The sequence below is a fragment of the Pleurodeles waltl genome, chromosome 10 (genome assembly GCF_031143425.1).
Source record: "Pleurodeles waltl isolate 20211129_DDA chromosome 10, aPleWal1.hap1.20221129, whole genome shotgun sequence".
Taxonomy (NCBI): Eukaryota; Metazoa; Chordata; class Amphibia; order Caudata; family Salamandridae; genus Pleurodeles; species Pleurodeles waltl.
In genome coordinates this window covers 266439616-266464697 of record NC_090449.1, presented here as the reverse complement: position 1 = coordinate 266464697, position 25082 = coordinate 266439616, and the positions used below count along the sequence as shown (strand labels likewise).

The following is a 25082-nucleotide window of genomic DNA, read 5'->3' as shown; positions in this document are numbered from 1 at the left end:
GCAGAACAGCAGGAGGTACATTAGGGTTGTATGAAACACAATACAGCAACATTGGGGTGTTTCAGATCAGAATTAGGGGTAGAGCCATGTCCCGGCGCAGTGCTGGAATAACAAAGGCAGCTGGTGAGGAATGAGAAAGTGAGCACCGTGTAATTCCTGGTATTGGAGAGCTGCAGGTTAGGGTTGAGGTACACTGACAGAATTGTATGTGGGTTGCAGTACTGGAATAGTAATGGGCACACAAGGTCAGAAGTGAGGTATGTTAATTGGGCTATGTGTGGAATCTAGTATTGGCGTGGCAGTGTTGCTGTTAGCCTGGAGGTGCCCTGGTGAAACTGCAAGTGGGACCCAGTATGGGAGTAGCATTGCTTCTGAATCACAGAAGTGGGGAGTCCTGAAGGGCATGTGTGAGCCTTAATACTGAGAAGAAATGTGCACTGAATGTTAGAATTGATGGAACCTGGTGGAGCTGTGGTGGTTCCCATCAACGGTATTGTTTGATGCTAGACTTGAGGTGCACTGGCTGAGCTGTGTTTTGCTCTTTAGGGTCCAGTAGTAGCTTGGAAGGGCAGTGGGACTGAACATTAGAATCGATCTGCTGTAATGGGAACTGTATGTGAGCGGGGTCCCAGGACAGGAAAGGAAGTCACCTAGCCAGGGTAGAACTGAGGTGCAATGATGGAGCTGCGCGTGATCCTAGTACTGGAACAGCAGAGTAATTACTGTAAGAAATGAGGTGCTGTGGCAGGTGGCATGTGGGGTTCTGGCACTGGCAAAGCTGAGGGCTTGGAGTGTGTGAACTGAGGTGCATTGATGGCGATGCAAGTGGGATCACAGTATGACGCAGAAGTGGGCACGATCTCTAAGGATTGCAGAGCCCTGGTAGTGCTGGGTGCCTAGGCTACAAGCAACTACGAGAGATACTCAGCCCTTGATCTCAGCACACAGGCAGGTACACTTGGTTAAAAAAAAAAAATATCCAAGCCAAGGAAGTTCAGGAGCCAGGCAGCTGAGAGGGTGCAGGGAGCCCACAAAGACCAAATGTGACCAAGATAACAGCCTGATTTATATATAGCCTTGTTTACAGCTAAGCTGAGTGGAAGAATGTTATGCAAATTAAACGGGAAGCTTTCCTGGAGAGGAGCAGGAAACAAGGTTAAAAAAAGGCCCCTACAGACCTGATAAACAGGACAAAGCATAATTATACAGTAGTTGGTCCCTGCCCCACACAGGAGGGACAAAGAGGCATGACTGACCACTAGCAAGCAAGGATTTTTAAATGACACAAACTAACAAATGAAATAGCTGGAAGCCCCAGGAAGAAGTACACTTAAAAGTATACAAGAGCTCATGCGCTTTACGGTCAACCTAAAAATGACTTTTGGCATTCTATATATCTGACCATAACACAACCTTAACCATCACTAAGGACAGCTTGCACTCTTCAAGAAAGTTAACCTGTATATAATCGAAATCACAAGCAGAACCTTTGGGCGGGTCAATGAACAAAAGTAATTACATTAAGGCCTGCAACTGTTGCCAAGTCTTTTACAAGTTCTTACTACTGATTAAACAAAGAGCAGCCTTCAAACTACAAAGACAAATGTGGTTTTATCTGCATGGGGACAAAGGCTACTATGTCTATGAAACCTAATAGCCTTCCAAGTACGGGTAGTCTGGGAGTTCCAGATGTACTAAAATACTATCAAGTCAGGGACTTGAGAATCTGGGAGCGCTAGCAGTTGGACAGACTGGTAAGTCATGAACACATCTATCAGCAGGCATTGCAGATCAGGCCTGAACCTTTATGTAAACCAGGCCACAAAGAAAGTTACTCACCTGCAATAACTATCTCTCTGGTGGATACTCTACCTACCGGCAGATTCTTCACCTGTTTAATATCCGCATGCACCTGACTAGTGCCAGAAACCTTTACAAGGCTCTCCCTTGCAGGTGGGGATGCTGGTTCAATTTCAACACCAAAAGGGAAACCACAGTGACATTAATAGAGCCAACAGCTGCACACCAAAGTAAGTTCCCAATCCATTCTTTTCGTGCCCTTCAAGGCAGAGACTAGGTAGTCTTAACTTGAGACACAGCAACACTCTAAAGTAGAACGTAAAAATTACACACAATTTTTTTTTTTTTTTTTTTTTTTAAAAAACACAACAACAACAAGTGCCCTCTAATAAATCCTCGGATCAGAGGAAAGGATGGCATATGTGCGAAATCAGCAGGTGGTTAACAGTATCAGCCTGAAAGAATGTGACCAAAAGGTAAACTTATGTCTGATTTATACTCCTACCTGCAGATTCACTATCAATATTTAAAATACACATGCAAAATAGTCATCCTTTCTGACCTGAGATCAATCATATTTGTTGAAGGTATTCCCGTCTCACCAAACACACCTTAGCCATGCAACCCCTGGCAAGCGATGTTGACATCCGATACCCTCACTTTTTTGGCAAGGAATTATCTAATTTAATACAGACTATTACCCACCGGGACAAAGCCCTTTTCTGAAAAGTCTGGATACCCACCAAGTGCTGATCATCAGACCTGATGATCTTGGTGCAGCAGATACAAAGAGTCCACTTTTCTGGGGTCTAGTGGGATGTAATCTCTCTTCCTTGGTGAAGCAAGGCAGGAGTAAAAATAAAAAAAAGGCAAGGTAAGGTGTTAATCCAGATGGGAAAGGGTCACTACCTTTGATAGGAAAAGCCTCTTAACTAATTGATCTTCAGCAATAAAGAAGCATGTTGAAGAACAGCAGAATGTTCAGTACCTGTAACTTACAGACTCGCTTCACTGAGGTAAGAGGTTTTTGGTTTTTTAAAATTAAACTTCAACCGGTTGAGACTGGTATTTGAAGCAGCACAAAAAGGAGCTCACATATGCAAAACAAAGATTACAACAGAGACGGAGCGCTTGTGGCATCAACCCTAAAAAAAGGAAGTTGGCAAAAACAGGTCAGTCCTTTCAAGAACCTCATGACGATTGGCGACGTGAAAACACATGGCTGGTCTGAAAGGCAGAGAAACGCCGGCAAGGAAGAAATACATCCCTCTACTTGTCAACTGTACAGTCCGGCTGGGCTCCGGATCTGTTCCACCACTCAGAGTAGGCCATCTTTATGGAAGGGCTGCAAACTGACCATCAATCAATCAAAGAAATTTGTAGAGCGCGCTACTCACCCGTGAGGGTCTCAAGGCGCGTGGGGGAGGGGGTGCGGGGCCAGGGAGGGTCACTGGTCAAACAGCCAAGTCTTGAGGTTCTTTCTGAAGACCAGTAGGTCTTTGGTTTTGCGAAGGTCGGTTGGGAGGGAATTTCAGGTTTTGGGGGCGAGGTAGGAGAAGGACCTGCCGCCTGTGGTGGTGTGCTGGTTGCGGGGGACTGTGGCTAGGGTGAGGTCGGCTGATCGGAGGTTGCGTGTGGAAGTTTACCCTTTCATCGAGGTAGGTTGGGCCTGTGTTGTGGAGGGATGTGTGTGCGTGGTTGAGGATCTTGAATGTGATTCTCTTGTCTATGGGGAGCCAGTGAAGGGATTTGAGTTGTGGTGATTCGTTAGTGGCGGGGGAGGCCAAGGACGAGGCGCGCGGCTGTGTTCTGGATTCTTTGGAGTTTCCGTTGGAGTGTGGTGCCGGCGTAGAGGGCGTTGCCGTAGTCAAGTCTGCTGCTGATGAGTGCGTGGGTGACTGTCTTTCTGGGGGATCCATTTGAATGATATTTTTTTTAGAGTGCGGAGTGTGTGGAAGCAGGAGGAGGTTAGAGCATTGATTTGCTGTGTCATGGCGAGGGAGGGGTCGAGGATGATGCCAAGGTTGCTTGCGGGGGTGAGTGCGGGACCTAGGGCGGTGGACCACCAGGAGTCGTCCCATGTGGTTTTGTTGGGGCCGAAGACTATGATTTTGGTTTTGTTTGAGTTGAGCTTGAGGTGGTTAGTGGTCATCCAGTTGGTGGTGTCTAGGAGAGCAGCGTGTAGGTTGGTTTTGGCGTTGGTGGGGTTACGGGTGAGGGAGAGGATGAGTTGGGTGTCATCTGCATAGGAGAGGATAGTGATTCCGTGTGCTCGGAGAATGTTGGCTAGGGGGGGGATCATGTAGATGTTGGAGTGTGGGGCTGAGGGAGTACCCTTGGGGGACTCCACAGGTGATCTTGGTAGTGGTGGAGTGGAAGGGTGGAAGGCGGACTCTCTGGGTTCGGTGGGTAAGGAATGAGGTGAGCCAGTCTAAGGCTTTGCAGCGGATTCCTATGTTGTGGAGGCGTGTGCGGAGTGTGTGGTGGCAGACGGTGTCAAAAGCTGTGGAGAGGGCTAGGAGGATGAGTGTGACGGTCTCGCCTTTGGTCCTGATGTCGTCAGTGCATGCGATGAGGGCGGTTTCTGTGCTGTCGTTCTTGCGGAATCCAGATTGTGAGGGGTCACGGGTGCTGGTTGCTTCGAGGAAGTGGGTTAGGCGGGTGTTGACTAATTTCTCTGCAACCTTGGCGGAGGAAGGAGATGGGGCGGTAGTTGGAGAAAATCTCCGGGTCTTTTTTTTAATTTTATTTTTTTAGGAGAGCAGTGATTTCCGCGTGCTTCCAGGGGTCTGGGTAGGTGGTGGAGTCAAGAGGAGTGGATTATGTTGTAGAGTATGGGGGCGATGGTAGGGCTAGCTTTGTTGTAGATGCGGTGTGGACAGGGGTCGGAGGGGGAACCAGAGTGGATGGAGTTCGTTTTTTTTTCGGTTTCTTCGTGTGTGGTAGGGGTCCATGTGGATAGTGTGGTAGGGTGGTCTTGGGTGGGGGTTGAGTTGGGTGAGTGAGGGGTATGTGTGGTGGGTGTGTGTGATGTGAAGCTGTTATGATGTCAAGGATTGTGTGTGGGCGGGTGGGTGGCAGTGGTCTCTGTTGTTGGCTTTGGGTTTGGCAAGTTCATTGATGATGGTGAAGAGTTCTTTGCTGTTTTGGGAGTGGTCGTCAAGGCGTGTCTTGTAGTGATCTTTTGGCGGTGCGTATGAGTTGGTGATGGGTGCGAATGGTGGTTTTGAGGGTGGAGAAGTTGGTTGAGGAGGGTTCTAGTCTCCATATTTTCTCAGCTTGGCGGCATTTGAGCTTGGAGTTCCGGGGTGAACCATGGGGAGTTCTTGATGTTGCGGGTGGTGATGTGTTTTCTGAGGAGTGCTAGTGTGTCTGCACAGGTAGTGATCCATTTGGAGAGGTTGTGTGCTCCTGCGTTGGGGTCGTTGGTGTTTTTGGGGGGGGGGGGGGGGGGGGGGGGGGGGGTTTGTGGGCCAGTTGGGAGTTTTGTCATTCTGTGGGGATCTTGTCCCACATGCGGTAGGGTGTGGTGTGTTAATGGTAGTGTGTGGGGGGTTTGGTGAAGGAGAAGTGGGCACAGCGGTGGTCAGTCCAGATGAGTTTGGTGGTGTGGGTGTAGGCTATGTGTTGGCTTGAGGTGAAGATTGCGTCCAGCATGTGTCCTGCTGAGTGGGTGGGTGCGGTGACCAGTTGTTTGAGTCCAAGGTTGTCTATGAGGGAGGTAGTGTTTGGTCGTGTGGGTTTTCTAAGTGAAAGTTGAAATCACCGAGGGTGATGTAGTCTGTGGAGGTGAGGGCGTACGGGCTGATGCTGTCGGCGATGGTGTCGCAGAAGGCGGGGCCTGGGTGGTCTGTAGATTAGTGTACCTCTTAGGGTGGAGTTGTTGATGTGGATGAGTAAGTGCAAGTGTTCAGTGTTGCTGATAGTGTCTTGGGAGCTGGTGGTGACTTTGATGGTGTCTGTGTAGAATGGCAATGCCCCCGCCTGGCCTGTTGAGGCGGTCTTTTCGTTGGAGTTTGTATCCCTTGGGGGTGGCTATGGCTATGCGGGGTTCTGATGAGGAGTTGGCCCAGGTTTCCGTGAGGAAGGCAATGTCAGGTGAGTGTGAAGTGATTAGGTCCCAGAGTTCTATGGCATGTTTGTGAAGGGAGCGGATGTTGAGGAGCAGGCAGTTCAGGTGGCGTTGGTGTGGTGCGTGGGGGTGTTCTTGCGGGGTGTGTTCTGGTTGTGGGCTGGGGTGCTGCGGGGCTGGTTGGTAGGGGCAGGGTGGGTGATGTTGTGTTTGTTGAAGGTGGGGTCGCTATGGTTGGTGTGTGGTGTGAGGGATGGCGAGTATGAGAAGTGGCAGGTGAAGGGGCCATGAGTGTGTGTGTGGGGCTAGATGTGGTGCATGTGGGACGGGGGCCTGGGTTGAGCGAGTGGAGGGTGAGGTGGGAGTAGGTGTGTCTGGGAGTGCCAGGGATTCTGGCTCTGGGCGCGGTCCAGGCACGGATGGGAGCACCAGCGACGCGGACGCGGCTGCCATAAGAGGAGGGGAGGGTGGGAGTGGCATATGGGAGGAGGGGGGCTTGTCCAATGACAGGGCTGGGGCCGCAGGGGACGCAGCGGCAGGGGAAAAGAGAGGAGAACAGTGAGGATGGCGCTGGGCGGCGGAGCGGGGAGCGACCTGCCTGCAGAAGTAGGGTCAAGGGTTGCTCCTCGTTACCGCGCCGCGGCTGCCATAAGAGGAGGGGAGGGAGTGGCAGCTGGGAGGGGGGGCTTGTCCAATGACAGGGCTGGGGGTGGGGCCACAGGGGACGCAGCGGCAGGGGAAAAGACAAAGAGAACAGTGAGAAAAGGAGGGGGAGGAGGGAGGGGCCACAGCGGCAGGGGAAAAGACAGAGGAGAACGGTGAAAAGACAAAGAGGAGACCATCTCTGAAGGCAGGGGAAAGAAGCACAAGTGTTCCACTCAATTTCCAGCCATGGAGGTTAAGACTCTGGAGACGGACGCAGCAAAGCAACTCCTACTCTGAGACATGGTCTCACTTCACAGGTCGATTTTTTTTTTTTTTTTTTATTTTATTTAGGGGGGGGGGGGGGGAGAATAATCTGGTTTAGATGAAGGGTATGGTGGAAACAGTGAATTGGAAAACTCATCTCAAATGAAAAGCCAATGTGAACTGCTGGATAATGTAGAGCCAAGATCTGTTGGCAGTGAGTATTCTCCCAGTAGTGAAGACGTCTACCCGAGGTGCATCCCATAGTACTAATAGGTGTGTAACCCCCCTCAGGCAGACACCAGTTATGGTTGGCAAGATGATATCAGAGTAAAGACTTTTTTTTTTTTTTTTTAGGGAGCCAGCCAGGTGGTTGACAACCATCCAGATTCCAAACTGGTGTGTCCATGTCGCAAGGCTCAACACTTTCTGAATGACGAGGCACAACTCCACACACCCCAGTTTTGACATACCAGATCACAGTTGTATGGTACATTAGAATTTAAACAGACTGACCACGAAGCAAAGAGAGGAATGCACTCCGGGCCGGGCAGATTGCCCTAAGTTTGAGAAGGTTGATTTGAAACACATGCTTTTCCCTGCAGAAATAAAATGCAGCCTTTTGATGCGGAGGATCAGATTAAGGTAGTCGCCCTTCTTGGGAACAAGGAAGTACAGAGAATAGCACACTTTCTCAATCTTGTCCTCTGAGACCAACTACACTGCTTTCTGCAACAGGGTTGCCATGACCTGGTGCAATATTCACATATGTTCCTTGACTTAAGGAACTGGGGAAGAGGTGGGGGACAAACTGAGGAGCAATTTGTTGGTAGGGTAGGACATAGCCCCCTCCATAAAAACTGCAAGACACACTGGTCTAATATTATGGCCCTCCAGGCCTCTAGAGGGTAATACTGATCCTCCAAATGACCCAAAGATTATGAAAGGACATATCCATCAGCCTGCCAGCAAACTGTAGGAAACCCCTTAGGATCTGAGCCACGCATACATTCACAAGGTCACAGGTGAGCTCATGATTATGGTCATCGAGTCTACTTTAGGCAGGCCTGCCCCAAAGATGTACCCCCACGGTATCCTGTCTGAGCTAAATGGCCTCTGAGATGGTCTAGCAAGTTCATGTACTTAAGTTTGAGAGCAGCCCGAGTATCTAACAGGATATTTGTAATGACAAGCAGCAGTACAAATAATGTGCTGTTAAATGTAGCTTCCAGGTTTTTTTCTTTTATTTGGAGAGACCGTTAAAAGTAATGTGAACACATGCAGTGGAGCTCAGCCATGAATCTGCAGGGACAGCCCGAAGCCTTAAAGGCAGTCCAGCAAGTTTGGTAGTCATTCCCTGAGGAGTCAGACCCTTGTCTTCTGGTCACTTGAACATCATAGCACAAAGGTGTCGTAAGGGCACTGAAGGGATGAGATTTGTAAATAATTCTGCAGGGCACATAAAAAAGCCAAGCAGCGACTCATCTTCTTAAAGTTGCCGTATGTGTAGGGGCAGGGCTGGCACTGCTCTGCCAACATCACCCTTCCTATGCAGACAGGACCTTCGTTTTTGCATTGTCTGAATAGGAGAGGTAGGAAACATCAAGCACCTGATTTTTCCAATTCTTAAATCTAGATGCCAACTGAATCTAAACTCAGCCATGGCTTCCAGGAAAGTTTAATACGTCCACGACCCAGCACATGTTCTATCTCTCTCCGATGTGAATTTTTCATTCCAAGCTATGAAAAAAAAAAAAAAGAGTCCCACAAGGCAAACGTGTCTGTCAGTCAGTTAGTAGGAGTAAAAGGTAAAACTGGAAAAAAAAAATCGTGATATAGTTAGTGAACATATGAGGAAACAAGAGAATGAGTAACAAGGACATGCATGGGAAAAGTGAGCACTAAAAGCAAACAAGAGAATTACAGTGATATGGAGTGACCATGGATTTGGGGGGGAGGGGGGGGGGACAGACTGAAGAGCCAAGACGGCTGTAGAAGAGGCCGGTGGTAGAGAGGCAGCAGGGAGCCGGACTCACCAGAAGGGAGGGAGGGTGCCAAGAGAGTGGAGCTACCCAAGGCACACAGAAAGCGGACACAGCAAGGCGCCACTAGGTGAGGAGGGGCAGGAGACACGTGGCAGGCCTGCCAAAGCACAGCAGCGAGGAGGTCCCTGTGCCCCACAGTACATCGGTCCCCAGAGGAAGGGGACCCTTTCGACACAGCCAGCCTGATGTAGTTGGGGGGTACATCGGGTGACCTCCCACGGAACGGGGCCAAACTTGGCCCAGCCACAGCACAAAGGCAGCAGCAAAGAGGTGAACGGTGGCCCTGAGTACACCAGTCGCATTGGTCCACGTCGAAGGGAGGAAGAGGACCTGTAAGGTCCACTGGGAGTTGACCACCAGAGGGCCTGGTAGAACAACAAGTGCTAAGATAGCAGGGAAGGGGTATCGGTGGCCCTGGTGAGAACTGGAGAAATATCAACAGACGGCAGCACACCCCATTACAAAAGACAGAAGGCGGTGTGAAATAGGCGGATGAGACCATGGTGAAGGGCCGCACTCCTAAATTCACGCAAGTGAACAGTTTGGACAGGTACGCAGTGCACATGGAGGCCATGGAGGGCCTGAGCCGGGAGGGGAGGACCCAGGACCAAGGGACAGACCACTGGGGAGGGAGCCCTCATTAAGTTCGATAATAGCAGCCATAAAGGACATCCGGGGCTCACTCTCCCCTTTTGAACTGAAATTAGATGCAGTTCAACTCCATGTCAATCTCCTTGGGCAGACATGAGCAAGATCTCTGAGAAAGTGGCCAGGGCAGAAACGCACATAGATGGCCTGATGGCAACCACAAAAGAACAGTTAGATCACTCACCAAGAGGAGTTCAGTAATGAGTCAAGCTGGAGGACCAAGAAGGGTGGTCCAGAACAAACATGAGATTGGAGGGACTGGAAGGCCAGAGCGTGGACTCATTTGTAGAGGACCTTGTCCTGATTAAACTTAAGCCAAAACGACTGCCTAACTTCTTTTCAGTGGAGTGCACACACAATACCCACCCCTCTGCCGAAACCGGGGACCCAGCCACGCACTATAGTAGCCAGGATCCTAACTACAGGGACTGAGATGCCATTCTGCAGGCATCCAGATAGTTTGGGGATCTAAAACAGGACAATGCAGTCATTCGCTTCATCCCTGACTTCACTCTTAACGTGCAGTGCAGCTCCAAAGGAAAATAATTTTGAGGAAGTAAAAAAGGCCCTGAGGGCCAAGGAGCTGAAGCAGCTATTTCTGGCCCTGCTGCGAGTGGTGGCAGTCGGCAAGACCTGGCACTTCAGTCCCCAGAGGAGGCATGGGACTGGCTGGAGTGCAGCAAGCCATAAGGAAAAAGGCAGAGACACAGACAACCCTGATCCAACGGCACAGAAGTGGCACAACCCCATACAGGGGGGAGGCGCTTCTCACAAAAGAAGGAACGGACTTTGGATAGGGACCATGGGCATAACAGCCAACAGATGTGTGTTTGGGGGGGGGAAGGGGGGAAACATGGTTCAATTGCCTAGATGAAATCCACTCAGAGACAACGCAGGCGGCGAGGTATACATGTTACAGTTCGGGCAACAGGCGCTCTGCAAGGTGCAGCAGTGGGCAATACTGGACCCACAGAGCAGCATTGCTTTTGGGGGGGGGGGGGGGGGGGGTAGGTGAAACTGAGTTTACGGTTTGCACCTTTGAGCGTAGTTCTGTTTTTGGGAGGTTAATTGGTGGGCAATCTGTGTTGGCACAGCGCAGTGGGAGGATTCAAGGCACTTGACTGGAAGAGGCAGAAATGGGGCAAGCATGTGTGGCCTCCCACATCTACAAAACACTGACAAATGGGTAGTCCTTTGAAAAACCGGACCATATGGTCATGAAATGTCAATGATCTGGGTAGCAGGTCAAACAGCAGATAAAGTGTCACAAGCCAGACATGGTTCTGCTCCAGGAGACATCTGATGGAATCACTATAAGGCACTCAATAGATTTGGATACATGATCAGGGTTCACCACTGACTCCAGGGGCTGGGCATACTAGTTAGGAAAATTGGTAGCCCTCACTATACACCAGGAATGGCATGACAGTAATGGACTGTATACAGCACTGCCGGGAACTTGGGAGGAAACCACACAATGTGTGCTCCGTGTACCTTTCCCCCACGCCTGCAGGAGGTGGCGCTCCCCGAGATAGGGGACCTACTCCTTGGGCTTCCCCCTGGGACCCTGATATTGGGAGGTGACCTAAACTAGACCACATATGCAGGGATAGACAGGTTTGGGGGTTGAGGCTGGAGGAGGCAAGGGACTACTTTCCAAGTTTGCCGAGGCAATGGGTCGGACTGATCTGTGGAGACAGGGCAGCCTACACACAAGACAATACACCTACTTCTCCACGACTCATGGGAGCTTCTCCCGAATAGATTACATCTTCACACTGAGCGCTCAGGCCCACTGGTTCCGGGATGCGGTCATTCATTCAAGGAGGATTGCAGGTCACCCACCAGTAGAGGTCACAGTGATGGGTCCAGTGCAAAGTTCACACTACCGGGTCGCCTGGACATTTCAGGCGAACAGAGAAACTGCGAGAGGGGCAGTTCTCTACTTTAAAGAAAATCAGGGCTCAGTACCTTCAGCAAGTATGCTGTGGGAAGCTTTTAAGGTGGTCCTCCGATGACGGGCGCAGGCATTAATGGGTGGCAAGGAATAAAACGCAGCTGCGGTGCGCAGCTATTGAGAGAGGTGATGGAGTTGGAGGAAACAGTTTTAACCTTGGAGCATCCAGAGGGCTGGGAAAAACTGAAACAGACAGCAGGAGCTGCAGTCCCTGGAGGATAGGAAATAGGCAACTGCAGTCCACCATCGACTGTACGGGGTAGGGGACAAAGCGGGCAAATTGCTAACATGGCAGGAAAGAGAGCACACCTGGGTGCTAAAGGTGGAAACGCAGGGCATGTCCTGCAGAAGTCTGGCGCTGATATAATGGAGACCTCTGCAGACTACTAAGAGGATTTATACACCTCCAGATCCTCTATGTCCATGGAGGATTGTACTGATCTCCTCCAGGACATAAATCTGTGGGTGTTACAAGATGTCGACAGACGCTTTAGAGGAAGATATGACGGAAGGAGGTGGTAACATGCGCATTATGGGACCTTCAGTCAGGAAAGGCTCCGGGCCCGAATGGGATCCCAGTTTAACTGTATAAAGGGATAGCTAACAATTGCCGGCCCACTGTTAGATATGTTCAGGGATGCCAGGATGGGTTGGCTGCTACAAATCTTTAAGATCTTCGGAGAACATTCTGGTTATACTATAAACTGGTCAAAATCGGTGGTGTTCCCCGTCTCTGGGTAGAGCCCCAGCCTCCCCTGGGATTGCAAGGCCGCAGTAGTGAGGGAAGGCTTCCGTTATTTAGGTATATACGTGACTAGAGATCCCCTGGACTTTCTGAAAAGAAATTTAGCTCACCAATTAGAAAGACTGAAAGGGGCGGCCCGCTATGAAATGAGTGTGCCGTGACTGCTATACGTGATGCAGAATACTCCTAACTATATTCCGCGTAAAATCTTCCGCACAATAGACTCAGAGGTGTGTAGGCTGCTGTGGGGTCGGGGCAATCCCAGGATCGCCCTGGCCAAATTGTAAAGGGGGGTTGTTTTGCTTTACTTTTGACTGAGCCAAAATCTACACACTGAAAAGGATTCAAAAAGATTCTCTGGAATGCACTTCTTAATCTGAGGAAGACATTATAGCTTTTTGCCAGGTTCGTGAAGGAAGGTTTGAATAGTAAAAAGTGTACTTTCACAATGTGCAACAATGAATTAAGACCATGTATAAAGAATCTTCAATCTATTAACAGCAAATATATCCATGCAAGGATACAAACATTTATATTGATCTATGTATATATCCATAGACCATGAAAAGCAAATAATAAATGCATCACCGTAGGGCCTGTCAGGTGCTTCATCTTTCTCATGCCAGCAAGACGATGACACCGTTCGACTGCGAGCAAGATCTGTACCCTCACGGGAAATATATCAGGCATCCGACGTCTAAAATCCTGACTGAGGTCTCTGAATCTACGACTGTCGATCAGGGTCATCTTTTATATCTTAAAGCCCCTCCCATCAAGAAATATTTGAAGCTTTGAAAGACCCACATTGTGAACTGGCCAAAATCCCAAGGCATCCTCCCAAAATCAAACTGTTTCCCTGCTGTACTATAAACAGTCTGGTACATCCTTATTGTGCTGCCTAACTCCTCCATATTATGTCCTACCTCTTCGTGAGAAAGAACATGCAGAAATAGAGAACACATTGCATAACATGTCTGTACGAAAAACTACTTGCACCTCTAACGTGGCAGTGAGGCTAAGCTGAATACAAAATGGAGTCTATAACTAGTGACCAATAAAGTGACAGTGGGCAGCTAAGCCAAGTGCAAAGTGGTGCGACACGAAGTCAGTGGTCAACACAAATATCACTACAGGGGTGTAGGACGGGGGGCTAGCAATAGCAGACATCTGGAAATATTACTGGGGGTCCCACCTTATCGTGGCTCACGAGTGGATATTCGCAGACCAACAGGACCCGGTGTTCAAGATGGGCAGGCGCATGATGGGGAGGGGATGTCCCGAAGCTCTACTGTACGATACCAGATGTGAACGAACTCTGCCACACCACACTAGGGCTGTGCTCCGGGCATGGAAAGCAGCAACTAAATATTTAGGGATGGCTAGACAGCTCACTGACTTCGCCCCGCCGTGGCACAGTGATGCCCTCACTGACGTGAGAAGCCTTCAGGGCTTTCAGAAATGGGAGATGATAGGCATAGAGCGCCTGGGAGATGAGGGGACAGGCTTACATCAGTTTGGACACACCAAGGAATACGCAATGGCAGACACTGAATATTACCGGTACCTCCAGCTGGGGCACGCCCTTAGGAGACATCTCAGGGAGGGGGGAGCAACTACCAGATGCCTCACCACTGAAAGATAGGGTCCTAGTGAAACCACCTCCCAGAAAAAGAATCTCACTGATTTACAGAAAATTGATCAACAATTCCCCAGAACGATTGAGCAAGTTGAGGGAGGCATGGGAGACAGACCAGGGACACCTATAAGATGAGTGGGAAGAGGCCCTTGGCAGCTTCAGGGACATAGCCATTAGGGCCAGATTCCAGCTTGTCCAGCTGAAATTCCTGCATAGAGCATACTACTCCCGCAAATTGGTACACAAAAATCAGTAGGGCTGAGAACTTGCAGTGTCTGAGGGGGCAGCAATGAAGAAGGCAAACTCATATACACTCTGGATTTGCCCCCTGATAGGGGACTACTGGACTAGTATAATCACTGAAACGTCCCAAACCATAACGCTGGTCGTACCTTTGGACCCTAAGTGGCTAATCCTTGGAATATCAGAAGATCATTCCTGGCCCAGATACACAGAAATTTGGTTAAGATTGGCTTCTGGGGGTAGATAAAATCAATATCACAAGAGCATGGGGGGTTGGGGGCTAGTATCAGATTGGCAGTGTGACCTGGATTGGTGCCAGAGGTTCGAGGAGATGATGTACAAAGACAGGGGCTGTCCAAAGAAATGGAAGGTATGGGGAGCCCGGGCAACTGTTCGAGGGGCAGACTTGGGAAGGACCCACAGGATATCATGGAGGGAGGGGCCAGAGTGGGAGAAGAGCTTGGTAGGAGAGGCCGTAAAAGCGTCAAGCTGGTCCGGAGGACATGTGCAGTGGTAATGTGCAATTATTGATATACACCTATAAACGTGCCCACTGTGCATTGGTGTACCCAACATTGCAAACCTTAAATTGTTTTGTTTTTGATTTAAAAAAAAAAAAAAAAAAAAAAAAAAACAGTTTGGAAAAGGAAGCTGAGAAAAGAAAATGCAGAGGGAGTGAAGACCAACAGAGGCAGAGAGGACGTAGACATGCAGAGTGCCCTAAAAACTGTGCCCAATTATCCAGTGTCCCAGTAACTAGTGGGCAGGAATCCTGTGAAACACTGATTCATGGTAGACACAGTGTAGACCAGACAGTGCTAGGAAGCAATCCTGCGACCCAGCAACCAATGAAAGTCAGAATGTAACTCACTATTTAGCAGACACCCTGAGGTATTGTGCATGCTAAACAACTATTATACCTGCCTTAGAAACGAAACTGTCAAGAAAGAATAAGCTATAGCATCAACTGAGGACACACCATGTGTTCCCATAGCTAAAAAGCAACCAATACAAGGACCAGCACATGATGTATAGGGATTACGTGGTCCAGTTGCTGATGGGCATTATCTAGCCTAGTATCAGATAGTAAGCTTAATGTGGCTTAGTATTTCATGTTCAGGCATTTTACATCCCAGTAATTTGAAGGCCTTTCATAGCACATATTACGTGGCCCAGTAGCAGATGAACAGTGTGTTCTATTCAGAGTGATATACTGTCAGGTATTCTGTGGCACAGCGACTTGAAGAAAAGCAAAGGCACTGTAGTGTTTGCCCTCTGGTTAAAGTGAGATCACAGAACATTTATATATTCTGATATCCATATTTAACAGTTTGCCATATTCCTAGTGCCAACAAATGGTAGAACTACACCGTTCTTTCATATACTGTTGATTGCCGTAGTCTGTCACACAGGTATTCGAGGGACACTTAAATTTAAAGTAATTATACATCCAGTCAATGGATCCAAGATACTTAATTTTTCAGCTGGCATACAATTTCTGATGGTTGATGTTTTTGCTACGGGACTTTCACATGGGCATAGCTCCTGTTGCTGTTCATGTTATTTGGTCTCCTAGAAGTGATAAGTGATGTGTTTTTACCTATGAAAAACAGAGTCTAATTTAGTCTTTTTTCTCTCAACAAAATAAGGATGCAAAAGTTCTAGTCTACAAGGCAGATTTACATTTCAGTATGGGGCACACAAATTCATTCAAGCATAGAGTTCATATTTTAGGTTTTTCACATGCATGATTCTATGTTTCTTTTACTATCACAATATATTTCACCATTTCGATATTTGTGGTGTGGCGCCAGTCGAGCTCCACAGAAATCGGGGAGGCTGAAAACTCAATTTACAATGCATTAAAATTGTGTTACCACTGCTAAATATACATTCAATACCTTTACAATTTCCAATGCACACTGATTATTATGGAATTAACATTAACTGAACTCAAATTCTATACATAAAATGGATTCTGGAACATTTTAATAAAAACACTACCTACGCTTCACACCTTCAAACACCTTTATGTAAAAATCTATTACCACATTTGCACAGTACTTCTTTAATACAACCTACTGTAAAGTATCGAAACAAGCTAAAAAGAAAATTATTCAGACTATCGAGAATGGAAATCATCAAGGAGTCCCATACACTCTTCAAAACAACATTTTCAAAATTTCGTTTTTCATTTTTGGACGACACTAAATAGAAGATACAGTCTCACTGCTTGGACCAAAACATTCTACTCTTTAGTCACCTACTGGGTACACCAAGTACATAACTTAACCATGGATGAAATTGGGGGAGGTCTCACTTCCTTTCTGTAAGACTGGGTGAAGTACTATTTTCACAGGATAAAACCTGTTCCACTATTTCACACTCTAAGCTTAGTTACACCCCCCCCCCCCCCAGCACTTTAAAGTCCTGATCTTGGAATATATCTAGATGCAAATCTTTTTCTGCTGTACATCACAACAGGGTCTTTCAAATTCATTTCCATATAAACTTATTTTTAAGGGCAAGGTAACTTATCTCCCAATTCAAGTCCAATTGAGAGCTATACTCAAATATTCCTCCATGCTGCTAGACACCTGCTAGCAAAACAAGATCAATTTTAACTGTTTTGTACTAGCATTTACATGGCATTTTCCAACCAAAGATGTCAGAAGTTGATAAAATGTTTTATAACTTCGTACACTGATGTTTTTCTTGAGTAATATAAGGTAGCCTAGTAAACTGTTACCACCTCCAAAAAAACTAAACAGATTAAACCGAACATACACATTGGTTGTGTACAGCACAAGCTTACTTCATGTTTCTAGCTTAGCTAGAAATCATACTACACAAACTGTTTAGAATATTCTCACATACTTATAATTTTGCTATTCTATCATTCCAACTTTACAAATCTAGGTCACTCAACATTGGGTCCTGCATTACTTTACGAGTGAGGCACCAAGGTTGAGTCTACTACGTAGGCCTCGGCTTAATGAAACACTGCACAGCACTGTTGGAGATCAATGGAAAACACCCATAACCAGAGGAATAGAAAAGCCTGTTTACCTTACAGTGATAACAAGAAAAGTAATCAATCTCCATTTTGATCTGGACAGGATATTAATGTTAACAAGCCTTTGCAGTGGGAGATGGATTCCCAAGACTCAGATTAAATACTACATCAGGCAATTAGTCACAACATGAAAAACCCCAAATAGCTGATTACAGGTGTGTAGGACAAGTGACCAGGAAAAGTTAACTCTGCAGTTTCCAGCCTTATATCAGAACGGACAGGCTCAGGCATATTCATAATTATTTTTCAATGTGGTGCCAGAGTCAACTTCCATAAATCTTCACTTGATCCAGTGGTACACACACCAGTGATGTCCAAAATGTCAGAGGGCTTTGGTTATACTGCTTACCATTTTGGCGCAAAGTTCTCCGACCATGTCTATTCAATTTAAGTGTTCAATTTACTATAAAAGAATGATTTGAAGCTGCAACAGTAGCTCCTACTACCTCCTCAAAACTAACCGAAAACTTAATTCGTTTCCTGTCCATTCTTCTTTACTAGACAGAGGAATAAACATACTTCATTATGGACAAGAGCTGGCATGCACCATCAGAGGATTTAAAATGTTTTCGTTATCATCAGTTATGAAGGAAGAAACTAACAGTGTTTTATTAAATGCAAAACAACAATTCAATACAACTTTCTAAGCCAGAGGTACAGCAACTGCATGACAGCCATACAACATGGTGTGCTAATTCAGGCATTAATGTTAAAAAGGGGGGGGGGGGGGGTCGGTGGGGGGGGTTATTCAGCTCACATTGTTTATGAAATACAAAGGACAGTATTTATTCCTTACCAAGGACAGGTTTTTGAAAATTCACAAGCCTGATGTGCCATGCTGGTAGACCAGCAGCTGCCAAACAGCAAAATGCATTAGTCTAGGTCTTTTGCTATCAATATGTTAACTAGGCCCTGCCACACAAGGGGAAGCAACGGTCAGTACAGGGGAGGTAGAATCGGACTGCACTGCTTGCTGCTGAGCAGCATGAGCAAACAAAAGTGAAATGACAAGCTAATTGCAACCACTACTGTCTGCAATGGGGATGGAAAGGGGGCTTGATGTAAGTTGTGGCTGGCTCGGGTCGCCCCTAAAGTCCTCTACGCAACTGGTGACAGAAAGTGAACAGACAGGTATACCACGAGGCACCATTTTCACACCAAAGGTATGAGAGCATGGGAAGTGAGTTGGGACCCATGGCTTGATCAACTTCACACAAATGGTCTTTCATCCTGTCCCAGCGGTACATAACAGAGAATTGGTAGAAATAGCTGCAGAGCTAGCTAGCATTGCCACATTGCTCTTCACCAGCGTGCTGTCTAACACTACAAATATTCAACCGATAATATATATCAATGTTAAGGCAAATGCAACAAATCTCAGTGGGTTAATGTGTTGGCTACATAGGACATTAAGTTATGTACTCCCCAAGACACATGCAAGAAACCAGCAAAGAGTATGTTTTCATCCTATTAGATGTAAATTCATATGTCTACAATAAACAAAATTTGATTCAAAGAATGTTGGAGATGTCGGTATGAGTAATGACCTGTTAACTAAAATAAGCAACTAATTTACCTGCAACAAAGCAATGTTGTGATGGTGCCTAAACATATCACTACCTTGCCAGAACGTTCTACAAATAACAGGCCGTATTATTTGGTAGGCACATAAATAATGGCATGCATGTAATGTTAGTATGCACTTTAACGAAACTCATCCAGATCCAGTGTTATATTTGGCTTGCAATTCTGCTCTTTCAGTGATTGGTGGGCTCATGTTGCCTAATCTGGAGCAAAAGATGTTTACCAAAAGTTATAAAGTATTCTGTAACCAACTGCAAGTCTGTATATATAATAAACAGTTGGAGAGAAACAACCAGCATTTAACTTTTTTTATTCCCCTGGAAAGGAGAAAGTTAATTTCATCTTGAAACTGACCTCTGTTTTAACAATTCATTGAGCAGTCCTATGTCTAAATCTTATTTAGAGCACTACAGTACTTCACAATGAAGTGAACGAATCCTGCGACTGATTCATCATTAGCACCAAAATGTTGTTTTCCTCATGAATCAAAGGAAGACTGGATTTTAGAGTTGCTTAAAAAACGATTTGCTAATGTTGACAGGTGAATAGCAGCAAGAAAGCGGGATGGGGGATTGGGACATTTAAATTGATTAAAATATACCTGGCAAACTAAAGCACCTAGTATTGTGTCCAGTTACTCCTTAGTTATCAACCCTCCATGACAAATAGGCAACAGTTTGGTTTCCCTTAAAATAAGATGAAGGCCCAAAAGAACATCACTGCTCTGATATGGCCTTAATTCAGAGCCATGGCAGCAGAACTAGGGCTAGTCTTTCTGCACACCAACTGTGCATGGTCACCAGAAAATACAACACCCATCAAACTCCCCACTAAGAAAAGATGCAGACACCAGCCAATTTTACCTTACAAGGCACACAATCTAAATAGTTCTGTAGGACTTTGACTTACCATCTTCCATATCTTCTTCAGTATTATTGTGACCATCAGCCATGGCTACATTACCATTGATAACTGGATTTGGAGTAATTCTCGGAGGATCATCTGCATCGCCAGCTAAAAGACAAAATTATATCAACTGATGAGAATTGGTGAACAACTGCAACTGTTACAGACTAAGCTCACAAAAAACATTTCAGTTTGAATTAATGCTATTTTAGACTAAGGCTACTGCTTAGCATCCAAACAGAACAAAATGAGCTAATGTACAAATATGCCATTATCATTTTGATCAAGACAAATACACTTATATGTATACAATGAACGCAATGCAATGCCTCCTCTTTGTGCTACTCTCCCACAGAGGCACCTTCCATCCACTGGGGTCCAGAGAGCAAAAGAACGAGTTACTTACCTTCGGTAGCGACTTTTCTGGTGGATACATTAGCTACCTGTGGATTCCTCACCTAATGAATACTCCCATGGCGCCAGCATTTGACGGAAATCTTCTTACTAGTCTCTGCACGTCGACGAGGACGTCACTCTAGCCCACGCGACGCCGTCTGACGTCATACAGGCAATAAGAAGTCCTCGCCGACGTGCCGATGACAGTACCAACATTTTTTACGTGCATGAGAATAATAATAATAACCCAATGCAATGAAAGAGCAAATCAACATCTCTTAATATTGTAAATCACACAACATTGCAATAAAATAGCTGTAGATTTAATATAACCTTTTTTTTTTTTTTTTTTTAAACAAATAAATATATTTATACATACGAATCATGTATATACCCAATATATATATAGATTTATATATAAATATACACATATATACAAATATCATACATGCAAAATGTATTGCAACTTTGAAGACCAAAAGGAGCACACTCAAGGATTGCTTGGAGAGACCAAAAAGGCAACGGGGAGGCGGGTGGGACCGTGAGGAATCCACAGGTAGCTAATGTATCCACCAGAAAAGTCGCTACCGAAGGTAAGTAACTCGTTCTTCTGATGGATACAACTACCTGTGGATTCCTCACCTAATGAATAGAGTCCCAAAGCAGTACCACGCCCGGCGGTGGGTGCCTAAATGGTCAAACCAAGAAATCCTGCAGCACTGACCGTGCAAAATGACCGTCCCTTCTGACCTCAGAGTCCAAACAGTAATGTTTCACAAAAGTGTGAAGGGACGACCAAGTTGCGGCCTTGCAGATGTCGACCACAGGAACACCCCTGGCCAAGGCCGAAGAGGCCGACTTAGCTCTGGTGGAGTGAGCTCTAATGCCCTCAGGCGGATCCTTCTTTGCCAAAGAGTAACAGATTTTAATGCAAAGAACAACCCACCTGGAGAGTGTTCTCTTGTGGACTGCCTTTCCTCTCCTCTTGCCCACGTATCCGACAAACAGCTGATCCTCCAGCCTGATATCCTTCATTCTGTCGATATAGAAGCTCAACGCCCTTTTTGGGTCCAGGCGATGTAGTCTTTCTTCCTCCTTTGAAGGATGAGGCGGAGGATAAAACGTGGACAAAGTGATTGTCTGAGCCAAATGGAAGGGTGAAACAACCTTCGGAAGGAAAGCAGCCTTGGTCCTCAACACCACCTTATCCCCATAAAACGTTATATAAGGGGGTTTAACCGATAAGGCCTGCAACTCACTCACTCTCCTTGCAGATGTTATAGCTACCAGGAATACTGTTTTAATAACCAAATACCTTAAGGGGCAAGAATGCATAGGCTCAAAAGGGGACCCCATAAGGAAAGTCAGGACCAAGGACAAATCCCATTGAGGCATAACGAATGGTTTTGGAGGATATTGATTCAGAAGACCTTTCAAGAATCTGAGAACAATAGGGGATTTAAATAACGATGGTTGGTCTGGAAGACAAATGAAGGCTGACAAGGCCGACAAATAACCCTTAATGGTAGCTACTGCACAACCTTTCTGCGCTAGAGACAGTGCAAAAGACAAAACATGTGACAGATGAGCATGTAAGGGATCAATCTGTCTCTCTCCACACCACATAACAAATTTAGACCACCTATTAGCGTAGATAGATTTAGTGGAGTGTCGCCTGGCCGCTAAGATAACATCCACTACATCAGGCGGGAGAGAGAAGGAACTCAGGTTGCCCCGTTCAATCTCCAAGCATGTAGGTGCAGACTCTGGAGGTTGGGGTGTAAAACCTGCCCCTGCGACTGCGAGAGGAGGTCTGCCCTGAGAGGGAGACGGAGCGGAGGGCACAGTGAGAGTTGGAAAAGGTCGGAGTACCATACCCTCCTTGGCCAATCCGGAGCTATTAAGATGACTTGGGCCCGGTCTTGGCGAATTTTCCTCAACACTCGAGGAATCAAGGGTATGGGGGGAAACGCGTAAAGCAACTGGTCGCACCAGGTTATCTGAAACGCGTCCCCCAACGCTCCCTGCATCGGATACTGGAGGCTGCAGAATAACGGGCAATGCGCGTTCTCCCGAGTGGCAAACAGATCTATCCGAGGAAACCCCCACATCTGGAAGATTAAACAGACTTGATCTGGATGGAGACGCCACTTGTGGTCTGCCGAGAATTGGCGACAGACTGTCCGCACGTACATTCAAGACCCCGGCCAGATGATTTGCCACCAAGCAAATCTGATGGTCCTTTGCCCAGGACCATAGCCGAAGAGCTTCTCTGCAGAGAAGGTACGACCCTACTCCTCCCTGTTTGTTTATGTACCACATCGTGGTAGTATTGTCCGTCAGGACCTGTACCGACTGACCACGAAGGGATGGGAGGAAGGCCTTGAGAGCCAAACGTACAGCCCGTAACTCCAACAGATTGATATGAAACACCTGTTCCTCTGGAGACCAAAGCCCTTTGATCTCCAGATCCCCCAGATGAGCTCCCCATCCTAGGGTGGAGGCATCCGTTATTACCGTGGCCACTGGTGGCGACTGCGCGAACGGCTTCCCCTGTGAAAGATTGTTGCCCGCAATCCACCACTTCAATTCCACAGCAGCATCTCTGGAGATCTTGACAGTACCTTCTAAATCTCCCTTGTGTTGAGACCACTGCCTTCGGAGGCACCACTGAAGAGCCCTCATGTGCCAGCGAGCATGCGTGACCAACAGAATGCAGGAGGCGAACAGACCGAGCAGACGAAGGACCTTGAGGACTGGAACTACCGCTCCATTTCGAAACATTGGAACCAATTCCTGAATATCTTGAATCCGCTGAGGCGGAGGAAAGGCTCGACTCAATGTTGTATCCAGTACTGCCCCTATGAACAGGAGGCGCTCAGAGGGCTCCAGGTGAGATTTGGGCACGTTCACCGAAAAGCCCAGGTCGAACAACAACTGGGTTGTTGACTGCAGATGATGCGACACAAGCTCCGGGGACTTGGCTTTGATCAACCAGTCGTCCAAGTAAGGGAATACTGCTATCCCCTTCCTTCTGAGCTCCGCCGCAACCACTGACATCACCTTTGTGAAGACTCGAGGTGCTGAAGTAAGACCAAACGGGAGGACCGCAAACTGATAGTGCTGCGACCCTACCACAAACCGGAGATACTTCCTGTGCGACTTGAGTATCGGGATATGAAAGTAAGCATCCTGCAAGTCGACAGACACCATCCAATCTTCCTTGTTCAACGCCAAAAGCACCTGTGCTAGGGTCAGCATCTTGAACTTTTCCTGTTTGAGGAACCAATTCAAGATCCTCAGATCCAGGATTGGTCTCAACTGACCATCCTTTTTGGGAATCAGGAAGTATCTTGAGTAACAACCTCGACCCTTTTCCTGCTCTGGGACCAACTCTACCGCGCCCTTTGAAAGGAGGACTTGAACCTCCTGTTCTAGCAACAGGAGGTGTTCTTCTGAACAATAAGATGGGCGGGGCGGGATGAGGGGCGGGAACTCCCGAAAGGGAAAGGCGTAGCCTTTTCCCACAATGCCGAGAACCCAAGTGTCCGTTGTGATAGACTTCCACTTGTGGAGAAAACGCTGTAATCTTCCCCCTACAGGAGAGGAGTGAGTGGGAAACGGTGGAAGCCTAAGGCTGCTTCCCCTGCTGCACCCCTCCAGAGGACGAGGAAGAGGCAGAGTGCTGTTGAGAGGCTCCTCTGGTACGGACCCCACCCCTCCCCCTCCCTCTAAATGACCTATAGGGGAGGGAAGAGGCGGGTTGCTGGAACCTCCCCCGAAAGGAAGAGGAATAAGAGCCACGCCCAAATCCCCGAAACCTCCTGAAAATTCTAGAAGAGGCAGAGGAAGAAGGAGCTTGCAGTCCTAACGATTTGGCTGTGGCTCTGCTCTCCTTAAATCGTTCCAAGGCTGAATCTGCCTTGGCTCCAAACAGTCTGTCCCCATCAAACGGGAGGTCCAGTAGGGTCGACTGCACATCCGCAGAGAACCCTGAGTTTCGGAGCCAGGCCTGTCTTCTTGCCACCACAGCCGTGCCCATCGCCCTGGCCACCGAGTCGGTCGTGTCCAGCCCAGACTGGATAATCTGGGTCGCGGCAGCCTGGGCGTCCGAGACCACATCCAAAAGACCCTGGGGAAGCTCCGTGAATGAAGACGAAATATCATCCATCAGCGCATGGATGTACCTCCCCAGAATGCACGTGGCGTTGGTGGCCTTCAACGCCAAACTGCATGACGAAAATATTTTCTTGGACTGCGCATCCAGTTTCTTGGAGTCTCTGTCTCCAGGCACCGTCGGGAAGGAACCAGGCGCTGACTTTGGGGAACAGGAGGCTTGCACCACCAAGCTCTCCGGCGTAGGGTGTCTAGAGAGAAAGCCAGGGTCAGATGGTGCAGCTCGATACCTCCTGGCCACAGCCCTATGAACGGCCGAGGAAGACACCGGCTTCTTCCACACCTCCAACACCGGATCCAGCAAAGCCTCATTAAATGGCAAGAGAGGCTCAGCTGCAGCAGAGGCCGGATGCAATACCTCTGTCAGCAAATTCTGCTTTGCCTCTGCCACCGGCAAAGGCAGGTCCAAAAAGCTCGCTGCCTTCCTCACCACAGCATGAAAGGAAGCAGCCTCCTCCGTATATTCCCCTGGAGATGAAAGGTCCCACTCAGGGGAAGTGTCCAGCCCACTGGCTGTATCCAGACCATGCAGTCCGTCTCCAGAGTCCTCAATCTCTCCCTCCTCTAGGACTCGCTGGTACTCTTGCTCTTCTAAAAGACGGAGAGCACGCCTCCTCGAATGAAGTCTCCCCTCGATACGCGGAGTCGACATGGCCTCCGCCGACGTCGAAGAACGGCGCCGATCTCCAGAAGCATCTGACGCCGCGTCCGGCGCCACAGGCAGCTTCGGCGCCGAGGCAGGAGCCGGAGGACGAGGTCTTGGAGCCGATGGACCAACCGGAGTCACAGGGCAAAATCCTGACTTCGACGGAGGGGCAACCTCCAGGGCCGAAACATCCGAAGCCACCGGAGCGGCCACCGACGCCGGCACCGGCGCCGAGCCCACATTCCC

General features: G+C 47.8%; 1 protein-coding gene across 2 annotated transcripts in view; it reads right to left on the bottom strand.

Moving 5' to 3' along the window:
• The window catches only part of USP7 (ubiquitin specific peptidase 7), a 1253379-nt gene that overhangs the window by 1112431 nt on the left and 115866 nt on the right, over window positions 1-25082 (bottom strand). For both annotated transcript variants that reach the window (XM_069210408.1, XM_069210409.1), the window contains exon 2: window positions 19622-19726. In XM_069210408.1, coding sequence (XP_069066509.1) covers window positions 19622-19726 — 105 coding nt within the window. The remainder of the gene's footprint in view (window positions 1-19621; window positions 19727-25082) is intronic.